This window comes from Sparus aurata, chromosome 6 (assembly GCF_900880675.1).
Source record: "Sparus aurata chromosome 6, fSpaAur1.1, whole genome shotgun sequence".
Lineage (NCBI taxonomy): Eukaryota > Metazoa > Chordata > Actinopteri > Spariformes > Sparidae > Sparus > Sparus aurata.
This window is the reverse complement of record NC_044192.1, coordinates 34,753,541-34,771,942: the sequence shown is the minus strand read 5'-3', so window position 1 is coordinate 34,771,942 and position 18,402 is coordinate 34,753,541. Positions and strand designations below refer to the sequence as shown.

Here is an 18,402-nt window from a genome sequence, read left to right as displayed (position 1 = left end):
AAATTTTTCACAACATTAGATTAACATTGAATGGAATTTGGTTTCTGAACGATTTGCTCCACATGCAGTGGTGTAATGTACAATAGGGTAGAAAATTCTGAAGCCACTAGTCAAAATATCTCTATTTTGCATTTGTTTTGAATGCAATGCACGTTTTTAAATTGCAAAATGTGGTATCAGCAAAATAATTTAAGAGAAAAGTTGAATCTTTAAAAATTGAATGAATGTCAGAATGCCTTATTTGTTATGTCCCCCTTTTTGCTTTTGTGACAGCATTCACTCCACGTTTGTGCAAACTTACTGACTCATGTATCCCTGCATGATTTGACACCAAGCATCTTGGGATGTCAAAGAATGCTTGTTTTCAACCCACTGAAAATAATTGTTCAATAGGTTTGATGTCAGGTGACTGTGCAGTCTACGACAGTCAGGATTCTTTGATTGTTTTTGGTGTTTAAGTTAGTTCTGTCAAAGCTGAGGTCTGTTTGGGATCAGCACAAGAAGCCTTGTGGAACTGTCAAATCAGGCTAAGATAACATGAGTTGTTGTGGAGTCAATGCCAGCTCGAGAGCAGGCTGCCATTAAAGATACATTTTGTGAAATTTGCATTGCAGAGATATCCCTCGCCAACCAGCCCGAAGCAGCCAGTACAGGCCGTCCCTTCTGTAATACATTTTGTCATAACACAAGAAACATTCAAACCGGCTGGAAAGGGCTGTTGTGCCAGTTTTACTCAAATGTGGTTTATAATGGTTGTTTAGTATGCCTGCTTACACAGACCTGTGTTTGTTACACTAATGGAATGAACTGTTCTCAGAATTGAGTAATAATGTATACCTGCAAAAGCTTTATTATCACTTATTGTGTAACAAAAGAATGCAACTGAGCAATGGTGAATATATGGGTAAATACATACTTGCATGGTAATAATTTCGGTATTTACATTTTAACAACTTGCAATTACGAATTTGTGAAGAAACAAATAAAATATATAAGGTAAATGACAAAAAGTTTTAACTAAACTTGAGAAGGGAGAAAAACTGCCCCCCATCTTTGTGTGAAGCAGGTGGCTGGAAATAAGGTCTTAAATCTTCTAAAGCAAAAGGTGGGCAATAATGAAATATTCTGAAATTCTCATAACATTTTTAAAGATTTAACTTTCCATTAAACTTCAAGGCTGATACTAATATTTGTAATGAATAATCGTATTACATTCACAACAAATATAAAATAGAAGTAATTTATTTAGTGGTCTCAGACTTTTTGACCCTACCTATGTGATGTGTTGATTTGTGTTGAAATACTGCGTGTATTGTTCTGTACACTGATATGGACCTGTTGCTGTGCTCAGATGTGGTTTGAAGACAGTCATCAACCTTCAGCGGCCAGGAGAACATGCCAGCTGTGGAAACCCACTGGAGCAGGAGAGCGGTTTTACTTATCGACCGGAAACTTTCATGGAGGCAGGCAGTGAGTTTCTTTCTTTTCTCCGCCTTCACCAATACACACTGTAAATTCCCTCACAACAAAACACAACCCAATAAAACATGTAGTAGTTGTCTGAGAAAAAACAAAATCCTGAATGTAACCCATGACATGAACATGAACTGATGGGCATAGATAGATAGACAGACAGACTGACTGACTTACTGACTTACTTATTTACTTACTTACTTACTTACTTACTTACTTACTTTATTGATTCCAAGCTGGGAAATGATGGTGTAGCAGCAGCATTACACACAGAGACAGTAACAACACAATGAAATAAGAGGAACAACCTAGACACATTAAATTGCAATAGAAAAAAGTAATGTGCAAAATGTATGAAAAGTGTATAAATAAGCAGAGTAACTGTAGTGCAAGATAAAATATAAGGTGCGGTGAACAGAGTGTACAAAACCAAAGTGCGTAGAGACTTTGTGATATGACCTGAGGTTTAGCTGTTGTTGTACAGTGTGATGGCATGTGGCAGAAAAGGTTTCCTATATCTGTCCCTTCGACAGCGGAGCTGGAGCAGTCTGTGAGAGAAGGTGCTCCGCTGTCTGTCTACTGTGTGATGGAGAGGGTGCTGATCATTGTCCATGATGGATAAAAGTTTGTTCAGTGTTCTCCTCTCCACCACGGTCTCAAAGGACTCCTACCTGAGACAAAGTACAGAGCCAGCCTTCTTGATGTTTTTGTCAAGTCTGTTGGTGTCGCTGGCTCTGATGCTGCTGCCCCAACACACAGCAGCAAAGAAAATGACGCTTGCATCAACAGACTGGTGAAAGATTTTCAACATCTTGCTGCACACGTTGAAGGATCTCAGCTTCCTCAGGAAATAGAGTCTGCTCATCCCCTTCTTGTACACAGGTGTTCTGAAAACACAAGAAGCTCATGCACACTTTTTTTATTGCAGAAAAAATTATAGGGTAAGTCGGACTTTAGAAAAATGATTAAAAAAGTATCAGTATGTATTAGGAACATAAATACTGAATAAATGCAGATTTTATCACACTTTATAACCGTGTAGCATAATGTAAATGAAAGCCGTCAGGGCATAAAACCAGTAATCCTTTTAACTTTACGAATATAACGACCAACACTGGTATAGCCATCAGTGCTGAAAAGAAATGTTTAAATCATAATCTTAAAATCAATCATGGATTTGGAGAATCATGACACCCATTGTATGGATGCATCACCTAAAGAGGCTGCACCACCCGTAGGTAGGTCGACAGATGGATAACTTTATTAATCTCCGAGGGTAAATTAGGTTTAGTAGTTATAAGAGTTTAGTAGTAGAGCTGCAGCAATTAGTTGAGGAAATGATTGATGATCAAAATAAAAGGAGTAGCCTATTTCCATAATTGATGAATCATTTAATTAATTTTTCAAGGAACACAGTTGACATTTGCTGGTTCCAGCTTCTTAACTGTAAGGATTTGGTGCTTTAGGTATTTATGATGGTACAACTGGTGGTAGGACAGGGGAAGACATCAGAAAACGTCTCACGTTCAAAATATCATGAAGTCCCTTCTTTATAATTTCTTTCATATTTTAGAGAGCAAATGATTAAGGGATTAATTGTGGAAAATAATCGTTAAAGCTAAAACGACAAGCTAACACAAACACATGGATTTACAGACCATGATCAAGACAAAAGTTTAAGCATCCTCACTGGCTCACACGGTGCTTTCTCAATCCCACGTATAACTTGATCTGTGTTTAAACTTGTCAGAGGTCAGATAAACACTACAACAGATAGACACGCTTCCTGTATAATCATATGAGTGGAAATCAGTGTCTTAAGGGGCAGGGCCAATAAAGGATAGTTTAGATTTAAAGGTCCCATATTATGAAAAACTGACTTTTTCTGGTATTTGGGGTGTTATTTTGGGTCTATGGTGCTGCCACACGCCCAGAAACTTTGAAAAAAGACTATCTGTGCTTTTTTGAGTGAGATACAGATTTCTAAAGGTCTCTTGCCTGCAGTTTCCAGATACACGAGTCAAATTCGGCTGCGGCTACCGACATCAACGGCCAGTCATTTGAATATGTCTACCCTACTACCCCCTCCCTTCACCGCATACCTAAGGTGGTTCCACCCACCAGCTACAGTATTACCGTCTCGGAGATCCGCCATTATGTTATGAAAGCACCATGTCGGAGCTCAACGCAAAGTGCTCTGTTTTTGGCTGTAAAGAGAGCACACAACACTCCATCGTGTCCCAGCCGCGGAGGACAGAAGAGCGGCATGGATTTATTCACTTTTTAAGACAACGTCCAGCTACAGTTGGCAAAAACTGCTCGTGTGTGCTAACCACTTCCAGACTGACTGTTTCTCCAACCTCGGTCAGTACAGGGCAGGAGTAGTCGGAAGACTTTTTCTAACTTTGCGTGGAATACCTGCAGATGAGGGACGTGTAAGTATACAAATAATTTGCTGTGTGTTTCTGTAGATAAGGGTGAACTCGTGCGTGATGTAGTGTGTGTTTTGCCATTGAGGACAAGGTAAGGTTAGTGGCTAACCGCTAACGTTAGCTTCTCTGACCACACAAGTTAGTGCTACAGCAGAATCATTGTGTGTAGTACGTTTCTTATCTTGCACATTATGTAATGCGTGTCCTAGGGAAATGTCTGCATATACATGTATTTAGCTGTGTATATTTAGCAATTTTACACGAACTAACCAATAGGGCTGGGCGATTAATTGAATTTCAATTTCAATTTTGGCTTTCCTCTATCATGAAAACAAGATAATCGTATTAACGATCATTCTGCCGCACGCCATGTCTTGTGTGGTAAATGCAGCGAACCCTTCCATCTCCACCTGTGCACTCCGCTCCACCCCCGCCTGAAAATTTTCGCTTTCAGCCACGCTGGTGCGTATTGCCAGTGCGTGTTTTGAAAAAACGTGTAGAAGAAGACGGTAGAAGATGGCAGAAATGCAGCCTTTGGTCGGGAAGAAAGGTAAAGCGAATTCTGTGGTGTTGAAACACTTCAGTTTCGCGACTGTGTCTGCACCTCAAGGGAACGCAACCAATGTGTTTAAAACCATTTAAAGTCCACACACAGAGTAATACATGACCAAGTAGTAACGGAACAAAAAAACTCAAAAATTAAAAGCTCCTCGATTCCTGCCACTGCCACACAGTCCTCAATTAAGTACACACTTTACAATGCCACCGCATATCCACCCAGCTCCCACAGGCATAAAGAAATAACGGATGCCGTCACATACATGATTGTCAAAGATATGTGCCCTATCAACACCGTTAGTGACCCGGGGTTCAATAAACTGATTAACACATTGGACAAGCGGTATGTGTTAACATCACATCACCATATCAGTAGAATTGCGCTGTCTGTCCTTTATGAAGAATGTAGCGGAAAAGTTGCAAGAGAAGTTTCAACAGCATTATATTTTGCCACCACAACGGACCTATGGGCGAGCCACACCGGAATAGTGTTTATTTTTTATTCATACATATTATTTTATTCATTTTATTGATACATTTTTCTATTATTTATTTGACTTTTTCTTGTTTTTCAGGTCAAACTAATTGTGTTAAAAGAAATACTAAAGTTCAAAGTTGATTAAGTGCTTGTTCTCAAATCAATGAATAATCGTCTTTAATAATCGTGATTACAATATCAATCAAAATAATCGTGATTATGATTTTTGCCATAATTGAGCAGCCCTACTAACCAAGCAGTGTCACACAGTACCAGCTAACACTAACCGCGAGCCTCCAAGCTAATGCTAACCGCGAGCCTCTAGTTCGCGATCAACACGGTCTCCACATGCAAACCCAGAGACACGGTCGGTCAAGCAGTACATACACACACCCTCCACTGGGTCTAAGTTTTCAGGATTTTGTGAAATAATAAATTTGAAAATGTTTTCTAAACTGGACTATGTTGGCATAGGCCAGGGCAAAACGAGTGTACTGTTGACTGCTACATAGAGTTTAGATTCTCTGCCCGAGCCCGACCCCGCCACTATCCTCGGCCGGGCCGAGCCCTTGATCAAGCATTTGTGCTTTTTTGTTTTTGATAACTCAAAATAATGACAACATTTCCAGCTAGAAAACGCGCATCTGTCTCCTCCCTCCATTTTTGTGTTGCTGCGTGGTGTTCACGTGAGTTATCCTCATGGTTAAAGCGTGACTGGAGACATACGTGACATCACTCCCCGAGACACAACAAGAAAGCAAAAATATACATTTTTACTAAGGAAAATGACAAAAATAATTGTAACGCACAGTGACTTGAATAAATAACTTTAATCTGATTACTGGTTTGGAAATATTAATGCGTTAGATTACTTGTTACTGAAAAAAGTGGTCAGATTAGAGTAAGGTAACGCGTTGCAGCCTTTAGTGCTTGAATTATACTGTAACAGTGCTGTCATGTGTCACTCCAGGTTAATTAAACTGTGATTACTTGTTGAGAACATTTCCCAATTTCTTGCAATTATTTTCATGTTTTATTGTCTTTTTACTGTTCAAGACTCTACCTGGCTGCACTGCATTACAATGAGAAGGCCGATAGAGGACAAGCCAACACATCATCAGGAGATCCTCTTTTCAAACTGAGCTTTCCAAAGTCCATGAAGGGAGAGTGCAGAGCCAAACCAGTGAAGACAGAGACGACATTCCGTAAGTTTTACAGTCTTTTATTTGAACCTCTCAAATTAAAATAAACATGGACACACAGGCATCATACAAAAGGTTGAAAACAAACACAAACACTTAAAATCTGAATTCTTTTAAGATGGTTTTCAAAATAAATAATAAGGAGAATGTATACATAAGAAGTAATTAGGAGAAATAAGAGAAACTTTACAACACTGCAGCACAAGGCTTTTTGGTTCTACTGCAATTTTCCTGTAAACATACATTTTTGTTTATTGCACTGCAGACTGCGGTGATGCACTGTTGGACCTGATCTTCGAGAAGGTTTTCCAGGACCCTGCCCCATATGTGAACGAGGTGCTGAAACTAATAATCCCTGAAGACCTCTTGGACCACACAGACAGGCAGCACAACTCTCACTCTCCGCCCCAGAGAGCCCCAGCACCAGCTTACAAAGCTTCTGTAGGCTATATTGGCTGAACACAATTCAATATAAAGTCAGCACTGAATGTTTACACCCATGGCAACTAGATACTTTCTTTGTTATTATTTTCATATTGATATTGAAGTTAATATATAAATTCAAACTGTTTCACTTCAGATATTTATTATCTTCTTCGTGTTATTATTTCATTCATGTCAACACATGTTTACAAATGTTTCTTACAATAAAACATCTTTCCTAACTGTTCTGTGTTTTCATTGTTTGATATGTAATTTTCATGTTAATGAGTAAAAGATAATAAACTATAAGCAATGTAAGATAGAGGACGCAGTTATGTACTTTTCATCATAACACTTTTGCGATAAGTGAATAGTATTTATGTGACTAAAAGCTTACTGCACTATTCCCCTCAGACGTAAAGGTCCATAGTCTGCCCGATAAATGTTCAGTGCATTCTGCAGTGCAGTACATTCAGGCAGACAGGTTCCAGGCCAGGATGGTCCACCATGCATGATGGTGGCTCAGGATGCTGCTGTAGTCTTCGTGTAACCTAGAAATTATGAAAGGTAAGTGAGTGACAATAGATTAGAGAAAAGAGAGACAGCAAAATGACAGCAATGTTTGCCCAGTGTTCACACTTAAATTGTGGTATTTCCATACAGCAGATATTCTCAGGTTCTGTAGGCATTTGTTCACAATTGCCACAGGAACACCTGTTTTTATGCAGAATTGTTATTATTCATTGGATACTATGATCGCTAATCACGTTGCGTTGTTTCTTTGGCAATATATTTAAAGTTTATAAACCGTTGTAACTGATTAAAAAACTATTCTGCTGGTAGAGAGGTGATGGGAGGCAACTGTGGCTTATTGAAAACTACAGTTGTTGAAAATTGCTGGCAGTAGCTAATTACAGGTCGTCACTGCCTGTTTTCTCTTGTAACGGCTATTGCTAAATTGCATCCACGTTGCAACTAAACAGCAGTATACACCAACCGAGGTTTAGCTAAGCTTTATGATGTAAACACTCGAGGCAGAAGAAGGGGGCTGTTATCTGTAACAACGCAGGGCAGATGGCCAGTAAGCCCGTAAAACTTTCGTTAGTCTGCAGTAACATAAAAGTAATGTCGAGGTAACAAACTTAACTACTAAGCGCTGAGAAACATCAATGTTCATTCTTGGCTGCTTACTTTCTTCTGGAGCCTCTTGTTGTTCTGGGTCGGATCGCAGTCTGTTGTCCGGCAGCTATTTCTTCCAAAAACTCAGCCGTTGCCATGGTCACACGATGCCATCCTCACGTCTTCCGCAGGCAGGAAGAGGTGGGCGGCACTGTGGGCGGCGCACGCAGTAGCTCATTAGCATTTAAAGGGAAAGGCACTGAAACCAGCCACCTAGAGCAGGGCTGTGAAACTGGTGTTTCAAGAACTCTGCTGTGCTCAATCCTTCAGCTTTTTTCGACCAAAGCATGTTACTAACATTCCATTTAGACATCAAGGAACCATGTCAAGAAGCACAAATGACCATAATATGGGACCTTTAATGTCAGCCTCCACTATCACGGGACAGACCCTCAAAATTCCACAGGATGCTTTTTGAGAAAAAACAGGCTCAAAAACTCCAGAGACCTTGCACAAAATTCATAAGTGGTTGAAATGTAAGTTTTTTATGGCAGTCAACCATGGGTGGGGCAGACCCTACTTCCACTACTACGTGCACGTTGGGGCGTGCAAGGACCCTTTCCTCACTGTAACATGGTCTCCTAACCTCTTATGAGTGATGCTGATAGAAAACAGCTGGTGACTTTTCTTGTCCCATTTTAACAGGGCTTGTTTGATATATCCACTAGACTCAGCCTCAAACACTACGATGGCAACATCTAAAGAGCTCAGCATTGGTCTGAAAGAGCACATTATTGATTTCAACAAGTCAGGAAAGTCACTTGGAGCCATTTCAAAGCAGTTACAGGTCCCAAGATCAACTGTACAAACAAGTATTTGTAAGTATAATGTGCATGGCACAGTTGTGTCACTACCACGATCATAAAACACAACTATCACTTGCTGAAGAGAGAAAACTGGTCAGGATGGACTAGAATCAAACAAAAAAAAATCAAAGGCAAGTTTGCAATGAATTACAAGCTGCTAGAAGACTGGTGTCAGTGTTCACAGTCAAGCGTGTTTTGCATCAACTTGGGCTGAGCAGCTGCCATGCAAGAAAGTAACAGGGCACATTAAAGCTTGACTGAACTCAAGCTGCTACTGATCACATGAACAAAGAAAAAATCTTTTGAAGGAAAAACCCATTGTCAGATGAAAAAAATTGCCACAATGAACAGCAATATTTTGGAGGGGAGAAGATTAGACCTTTATCCACTTCTGGTGCTCAAAAGTCGGTGAATGGAATAATAAAGAAGGAGGATTATCTCCAAATTCTTCAGGAAAACCTAAAATCATCAGCCTGAAGTTTGGGTCTTCAGTGCAGTTGGGTGTTCCAACAGGACAATGATCCCAAACCCATATAAAAAGTTATAAAGGAATGGCTAAATCAGGCTAGAATTGAGATTTTAGAATGGTCCTCCCTAAACCTGACTTGAACCCCATCGAGAACATGTGCACTGTGCTGAAGAAACCAGTTCGTGCCAGGAAGCCAACAAATTTAGTGAAACTTCACTGATCGTGTCAAGTGTAACCTTTTTATTGCAACTGTATGTCACAATTCAGATGGTAACAAAAAGATTGGTCTCCGTTCACTACCACACAAAGTTAATCTGAAATGAGGTCCTGTGACTAGATGGCAGTGGTAGAAAAGTAATTTCTGAAGAACACTTTAAATCTGCAGCATTCTGCATGAGAATGCAAAAAAAAAATGTTGGGCTGAGGTAAACTCTTGTTTGTGTTATTCCTACATCCGGAACATAATATGGTCCCCAGTAACCAAGTAATTACCTTGGGATTCCACATATGTTATGTCTTTGTTGGCTGGCAGTCTTTATTTCTCTTCCTAACAAGCTCACCTGGGATCTTTCCCTACATCACTTCATCAAAACATCAGCTGCTTTGTGAAAAGGTTCTCTCTCATTTGACAGTCAGTAAACACACTGGCTTCTCATCTTACTGTAGGTCTAGGGCAGTTGTGGCTCAGGTGTAGAGCCAGCGCCTTGTTATTGGAAGGTCGCCTGCATGTCAGAGTGTCCTGATAGTGGCAAGATACTAAATGTGCTGGTGTGTGCTGGCATGGCGGTATCAGTGTATGTATGTATGAATTACTATAAGTCGCAATGAACAAACAATTGTCTGAAACCTAGGTCAGACCTGTAATATTTCCACATAATTCTCAACACAACAGATGTCTTATGTAAGGTTCAAGCAGATTTAAGGTTCAAACATGCTAACAAACATGTACAGAGATAAATACACAGCTGTTTTAAAGTATACTAGTGCAGTGCCCGTAAGAAAAATGTATTCCTATAGAAAAGTGGGAGGTTAGGTAGCTTTTTCATGGATGGCCAAATGAGGCTGTGTTTGAAGGTGGGACGTCAGGGATATTTAGGTTTGTTGTATATCCGATATTCCAGGGTATAATTGGCCGTTTTTGACTATTTTTGATTTTGCCATTATATTTCACCTTTAAAACTATTTACTTGGTGTCATTATTTTCAGCACAACCTCACATGTGTGACTGTACAGTTATTTTTTTATTTTGACATACTGTATTAACACAATGGACCTAAAATCACAAAAAAAAACCCATAAAATTTGAGTAGAAAAACAACAAATATGTTTAACAAACCATTTTCTATTACTTATAATGCAAATATAAATAGTTGTTTGCTAAATACAGTATGTGCATAGATTTAAAAAATTTACAAAGTTATAGGTAACTATTTACATTTAAATGCAGGCAATGCTCATTCAGCAGTCTCCTCATTGTTTTGACTCATTAAACAAAAAAACGACTCCACCACACACTAAACACACTACACCAAACACTACATAACACACTAACTATACACTCCAAACATGCTAAATGTAACAAATCTCTCAACTCTCAATATCGCTGTCTATACACCGACTGTCGTTGCCTATCATTCATCCGCCTACGTCCCTCCCACAACTTCCTGTTCCTCAACAACCAAACTTGCTGCTTGGAAACTTTCGTGACAAAAGCTCGTTTTTACCTTTTCTTCCTGCACCAGACACAAAGCAAACGTTACGGCAATGTTCGCGAAAAAGCGTGGCGGACATTATTTACCCTAAATCCGGTTTTGGACATGCTGGTGCGTCTGGTCTGTTGCCTCGGGAGGTGGGTCGTGTGGGTTGGCTAGCGGCTAGCAGCTAGCTACACACGAACATCCACAGATTCCGATTCCACTTTGTTGTCCGCGCGTCTCCGTATCTTTTCAGACCCGAACAGACTCGGTCCTGACTCTTTTAGTCTCATCAATACACAACAGTCAGTTTAGATGCACCGAACAGAACGGGACCGATCCGCCGGCAAAATCCCGGTCCAGCTCGCGCAGCTGCAGGTATAAAGCTTTGTACCTTAGGGTGGGGGGTTGCGGTGGGCTCTGCAGTGATTGGCTCTGGTGCGCACGTGACTGTGGTGGCTCCGATGCAGAGTCCTGCACGGGTCTTATTTTGCAAACCCGCACCCACCCATACCCATCGTACTTAAAACCGCATCCGACCCGTTTCCCGACAGTAGCACAAGTTACATTCCGCACCCGAGCCGACCCGCTATGAATTGATACCGACGCCCGACCCGCACCCGAAGTAAAATTAGACTGACGCAATTTTTAAAAATGAAAGTAAGCCAGGGTGGGGAATGGGAGTTCTGGGAGGGCGCAAGCACGCATGAATGAGCTCATATGAAATATACCGTATTGACCCGAATATAGGACGACCCTGATTATAAGACGACCCCCCTCTTTTCAAGACTTCAGAAAAAGACTCTGATAACCAAAATTCGTTTCTCAATAACAAACTCACATACCATCCTGTCAGTCTCTTGGAAGCGGCCGCTTAGAGGACCACGATAAGCTTTTCTCTTACTGTTAGCGTTTTCAGACGATCTTTTTGGACCCACCATCTTCGGACATTACACTCCATAACTCCATATTTCTTGGCTGGCTGACAGTTGTTTGGCGCCTCCGCTGCACTGATCTCCATTATCTTAAAATCAGCATCATAGCTCCGCCTCAGATGTCTGTTAACTTGCCCCACTTGATCCACTTTGCTCCGTAAAATCACCGCGTCTCTCCATTTTTCATCTCCTGTCACTTCTTCTCCGCTGTGATTGACAGATAACCTGAGCCACAGTGTCAGTGACGTCTCTACAATAAGCTGGCGCCCTCTGCTGTTGTGGTCTTGTAGCGACCCAGACAACTATCAGCATGTGTCAACGGTTAGACCCCGATTATAAGACGACCCCACTTTTTCACATAATTTTCATCGAAAAAAACCTTGTCCTATATTCGAGTCAAAACGGTACATGCTTATCATTTTGAAATGCAGGCATATTTTTGTAGATGTGTCGCTAATGATTTAATTTTTTTTGCACCTGACGCCATGAAAATGACAATCGCAAAACCCGACCCGCGCATTTCTGAAATAATTTATTCACGGTATCATTGCAGTCCAAACAAATGCGACGTTGCACACCATTGAACCAAGCAGCAGCCATGTTGAAACTTTCAGGTCAGTCTGATCCGCAGAGATATTTGAGGCATACACACACACACACACACACACACACACACACACACACACACACACACACACACAGACACACAGACAGACAGACAGACAGACAGAGATTCCTTGCTTTTATGGAGAGATTGAGGATTGAAATGGCAAAAGATTTCATAAAGTAATAAATAATTGGCTCAAGAAATGCAGTAATGTACCATTAAAAACAATAAAGTTGATATAAACAAATAATTTTGGCATTAAGGATATATAAAATGTTTAAAAACTGATATTTCTGTCTTAATTTGCTTCTGTATTTTATTTACATGTGCATTACATACTTTTTCATTGGATTTTCCATTTTGTGTATTACTGTATTACTTTTTATGTTTATTTATTCATTTCAATTTGCGTTTTCCCCCGTTTGCATTTTTAATTTAGTATTAGTATTTAGTATTGTTTTACCTTTTAGTGCATATCTGGTTTATTATGCAAATGAGGGGCCTTCATTCAAGGCTACAGTAGGGTGGGGGAAGGTGCAACAGACTAAAATAGGAGAGTAAATTGATTTGAGGAATTAGTGAATAATGCAGAAGCAAATTACAACAGTGATATCAATTTATGTTACATTTAATAAACGAATGAATACCTAATTTACTTTGAATATTATTTCTGTTGCATTGTGTAGCCTCATATTTTATTTATTCAGCAATTTTAGAATGAATTATATTTTTACAGTTTTTGTCCTCCATAAAACATCACTTTAATACATGTATTTTCTTTATTCTTTGCCCAAAGAAATGTGCTGTGTTGAATAAAGCATGAAATACTGGGAAAGAGCATATTTTTTAGGGTCTTCTTTTATCAGTTTGATAAAACAATTTTTTCCCTAGTGCTGCAATAAGATATTAGAATATATTGTCATACAAGCACAGTAATAGTTCTAAATTCTCCTGGCTTTGTGTATTTCAGTTTATTACTACAATTTTGGGTGGAAGGATTATGGTGTGGCATCTCTGACTACAATCCTTGACATGGTGAAGGTCATGTCCTTTGCTGTCCAAGAGGGGAAACTGGCTGTCCATTGCCATGCTGGTCTTGGAAGAACAGGTTTGTAATGACAGCAATTTGGAAGTGCTTAAATCCCCATTCATTACTGCAAATGACAAGTTTTTTTTATTTATTTATTTATTTTTCATCATGTAGGTGTGTTGTTTGCTTGCTACTTGGTTTTCACGTCCCGGATGACCGCAGACCAAGCCATCCTGTTTGTGCGAGCTAAGAGACCCAGCTCCATCCAGACCAGAGGCCAACTCCTGTGTGTCCGGGAGTTCGCCCAGTTCCTAGTTCCTCTCCGAAGCATCTTCGCTTGTGCAGAACCTAAAGCAGGGGCCGTCACCTTGTCCCAGTACCTCACCCGGCAGCGCCACCTGCTGCACGGCTATGAGGCTCGACAGATGAAGAATGTGCCAAAGATTGTTCAACTGGTGTGCAGGCTCCTCGTTGCCATCGCTGCCAACAGACAGGTTGTGATTGAGGAGGAGTGGCTTGAAATCCCCGACCTCACAGCTGAGTTGGAGAAGACCATATCACAGCAGGCTCTTCAGCAGCTCGGGAAAGAGATGCAAGGGAAGGGGATTCCTGTTGCAGCATGTTCATCTCACCCTCTCAGTCCACCCGCTCTGCAGTCTGGACCTGCTCATGATCAACCTCTGGCCATTGATAATGAGCTCGACCCTCTGTGGATGCAGCAGAATTTACAAAGCCCTCTGAGATCCTCTCTGCCCAAGAACAGGCGCCTCAGTTACAGTGATTCTGACCTTCACAAACTTGGACCATGGCGGCACCATTTAGGATATCTGAAGAGCAACAAACCAATCAGCTGCCAGATCAAACATTCCTTGTCTCACAGCAGCCTTACAGACTGTAACTCTACCACATTTTGTGATCTCTCTCCTCAGGACATAATCAGCAGCATTCAGGACCCCACTAAAGAAACAAAGCCAGACATAGCATCACACTTTGTAAAGAAGCGGCTACAGAAAGGCTTTCAGAGTTTGTCTTTAGATCTGTCTGAGCAGGGAAGAAAATTCCACTATTGCAACACACTTCCAGCCTTATCAACCAAGAGCCAACTGATGACCAGTGAGGAGCAACCAGATGTGGATATGCCACATGTGGGTAGAGCTGAAGCTCAGAGTGGAGAGCTGAGTGCTCTCCAGTCTGAGCTTTCCCCAGAGAGCAGAAGCCTGTTAGTGGCCAAAGCTTTGGCCATGGAGCTAACAGACAAGGACCTCGCCTTCAAGGTGTCACTTTGGCAGGTAGGGTGCCCATAAAATACTTTCAAATATGTTTATATATTAGTATATGTTTTTATACATCAGTATTTCAGGAATCTTTGGTACAGAGTATAAGATACGGTAAAACTCAGCATCAGCATCTTGTCATTGTGCTGGATTGAACCCATGAATACAGGAGACTGTCATTCCCTTCATGTGACTTGCAGTTTATCACTTCCTCCAAGGTAACAAAATAGCTCGCTCATTCCATTTATGAGCCATGTGACTCTTGCACAGTTCTATTTTATCCACAGTTATGTAAAGTATGACAAACATTTGTTAACACTATACAACCTAAATTCAGAGAACCTGTTTAGTCTCCCAGTGTTGTAGAAGGATTTTGAAAATCCCAACAACATAAACCTTTAGAGACTGCATAACAGACCATCACATTTTAAGTCCTCTGTTATTATTTTATTGTAATGTGCAGACAGAGCTGAACTCCAGAGAGGGAGCGTGGGAGAGGCTTTGTATGGAGAGAGATCCTCTGGTGCTGTCCAGTCTGATGTGGTCATGGCTGGAGCAGCTCAAGGATCCAGTCATCAGCAGTGAGGATATAAGATCCCTCAGTGAGAAGAGCATCAACCCACAAAATGCCCTTGACTCACTAGCAAAGGTAACTGGATCAACTATCTTCCACAGCATTACTGTCTGAAGCAAACAATGTTAAGAGACACACTACATGCTGTTCAACAGCTGTTTGACTGAGATTTTTATTGTTCATGTCTCAAATGTCTACACATTTCTACCACTTTGCAGAAACAAAAAAATATTCAAATTATGAGTTAGAATAAAAGAGACTGCCTGTTCAGAGGGCAACTTTAGATTGAAAACGTTTTTGAAAAGCTTGAAAAACACATTTTGATTGTTTTTTATTTCAAAGTTGTTGACAGAGTTTAACCTCTGTTCATGTTTTTTGCATTGTGGGACAACCCTGTCCATCAACACTACATCAGAAAAAATGATCAATTTTAGTCTGCATTTCCTTGTATATTTGTGCAAGACACTGGAGACAAAGTCAGAATTGCTTTGCAGTTTACAGTTTGGACAAAGGGGCAGTAAGGCCTTAGAATATGTTTTTTTGTCCTGCAGTGGGCCAGTGCAAAAAAAAAAATCTGTTTATTCTTGTGCATTAGTAATCTGTTATCGTCTCAATCGTTAATACCACTGTCTTGCATTGAACAGCCACATTAAGAATATAAGTCAGGTAGATACAGAAATCCCACATGGCTCATATTTAGCACTTTAAACAGTGCTGGTCCACAGTGGGCTGTTGGTCAGTAGCTAACATATTTGCTGAGAATAAAAATCTAGAAATCCTGTGAGTAGGGCTTCCCAATAGGGCCTTAATAATTAACAATCATAAAATAATCATTAATATTTCTAGGCTATATGGCAAAAGTCTATTTGATATTGCCAGATCATTGTTGTTGTTGTTGTTGTTGTTGTTCCTGGATCATTATAATTAATGTTGCTTCAGGACTATCATGTTTAATTATGAGAAAGCATCAAAGTCTGCATTTTAAGGGAACTGTTATGGCTTTATGGGTTGAGTACAGGATCCTCACTTTGGAGACAAGGGTTTGTATCCCATTTGGATCATATCATTGTGCTGTCTAATTTTTATCTGTTTCTTTTAAGGTTTCTCCCGCTGATTGGTTAGAGTCAGGCAACTAAAACACTTGGTTACGTTTAAGTAACAAAAATAATTGGTTAGGTTTAGGAAAATATGGTTTAGATATTTTTGACCAAATATCTTGATATTGACAATTTTAACATTAAAATATTTTATGAAATATTATAATATACTGATTTTTGATAGATAATCATCAGTAATGTGGATGTAATGGTTACATGGGTTAAGGCAAGTATTAGAAGAAGTAGAACAGTCTGGTAAGTTCCGAAAATAGCATCACTTTGCTGTAATGCAGCCTTTAAAACCAAGAGAAGACAACACAATTTTTGTATTGATGTATTGCCCATCCCTAGAGTGAGACATGTTGTCATGTCACATGATAATATTGTCCATCCTTCTCCCTGACAGGGCCACAGACTCACCTTGCTGTGTATCATCGACTGTGCTGCTCATCTCCTGCCAATGCCTGAAGAGGTGGAGACTAGTTTTCTTAACCAAACAATAAAAGTGTTTACTAAGGTGAGCATTATCGTAAATGGCATAATAAATATGTTGTGATTTGATTTGAAGATGTGTGTTTTGTTTGCATGATTCAGTTTCCTCTGTTCTGTCCAGATCAACCCTGTCTCAGAGAAGAACAAGTCTTTATACACAACCCTGAAAACAATCCTGACTCCCATTCTTCATGAGCTGTGTGACAAAGCTGTGGAGGAGAATGAAGACATCAGCCTAAATAGGGCTGGTCTGACCGACATGAGGAAGACTCACAAGAGGGGTTCTGCTCTTATTTCTGGGCATTAATGTATTCTAAGCCAGTTCTTTATATCAGATTCTGCTGCCAATATTTAGTCTGTAAAGATATTTGATGATTGTCATTTAAAGGATTTGCATTTCCTTTTACTCAGAAGCTCTTAATAGACTCTAAGCACTGCCAAAATGTTATGTGCCACTGTGCTCAGTTTGAAAGCATTTGTTTTGTCGTCTGTTCTACTGTAATATTAGCACTAGATGTTGCTTTCAATATCTGTTAGTTTGCAGGAAAATGACTGAGAAACATTCTCATGATGTTAATGTTAAGTTTTTTAAATGTTGTCAGCTGTCAAAGCTGTTGGGAGTGGGATCTTATTTACACCAAAATAAGTTTTTACACTGTGCTGATGCTACAATGCGTCTTATTTATTCAGATCTCTTTTTGAAATGCAGCTGGTTTAATAATTCTAACCTGACGACAAACTACATCATTCATGTAGAGAGTATGTGTTTTCTTAGAGTCAAATGCAAACTGCTGCTCTTGTTATGGCAATGCAAAATTGGACAGGACACAGTGCATTTGCTTGTTCAGTCAATTTTATGTCCTTAATACTGAGTGCACCAAAAACCTCTCAGTGTACTGTTCTGTTGTACAATCATTTGTAACACATCAATCTGCCTCCGCTGTTGAATTTTTAAAAATGTTGTGCATCTCAACTCAGAGGCATTTCCTCCGTCAGGACTCTGTGTGTAACATCGCCTTGCTTTGTGTGTGTGTGTGTGTGTGTGTGTGTGTGTGTGTGTGTGTGTGTGTCTCCTGTATGGACACAATGCACTGTTCTGACACATGCTGAATGTGGAACACTGATGATGATGATAATAATATGAAGGACTGTTTTTTCATTGTTACGTTGAGCTACTTCTTACAGAATTAAACACAACTTAATGCAAGCTGTGTGTGAACTGTCATTCTTCAAGTTTCAAGATTAATGTGTCATACATTACAAGAATGTATAACGAACTGTAGTTGTAGTTATGTAAGCTAATCACACTACAAACGAATGAATAGATAATAGTCTTGTCACAAACCTAAAATCTTAATGCTGTTGTGTTGAAGATGACTTTAGGATTAGGAGTCTTACAGCTTGAGGAAAGAAGCTGCTTGGTAGTCTGGTGGTATGCCAGTGGATACTTCTATCTCTTTGCCAGGTGGCAGCAGGGTGAACATATTGCTGCTGGGGTGGACGTTCTCTTAGTATCCTTTGGTTTCTGGGCAGACATCTGACTTTAGTGATGTCACTGATGATCTGAAGTTGGTTACCAATGATGTTCTGGGCAGTTTTAGTGGCCTTACTGTAGTGTTCTGGGCAAAGAGCGAACCATGCCAGTTTGTGATATTTACAATTGTTTGAAAATGCTTTAT

At 40.0% G+C, this 18,402-nt stretch overlaps 1 protein-coding gene across 1 annotated transcript in view; it reads left to right on the top strand.

Moving 5' to 3' along the window:
• ptpdc1a (protein tyrosine phosphatase domain containing 1a) overlaps positions 1-17,930 on the top strand; it is a 42,677-nt gene extending 24,747 nt beyond the window's left edge. The window contains exons 5-10 of the mRNA XM_030421020.1: positions 1,352-1,470; positions 13,227-13,364; positions 13,461-14,575; positions 15,024-15,209; positions 16,638-16,748; positions 16,845-17,930. Coding sequence (XP_030276880.1) covers positions 1,352-1,470; positions 13,227-13,364; positions 13,461-14,575; positions 15,024-15,209; positions 16,638-16,748; positions 16,845-17,030 — 1,855 coding nt within the window. The 3' untranslated portion in view covers positions 17,031-17,930. The remainder of the gene's footprint in view (positions 1-1,351; positions 1,471-13,226; positions 13,365-13,460; positions 14,576-15,023; positions 15,210-16,637; positions 16,749-16,844) is intronic.
• The last annotated feature ends 472 nt before the right edge of the window (positions 17,931-18,402 follow it).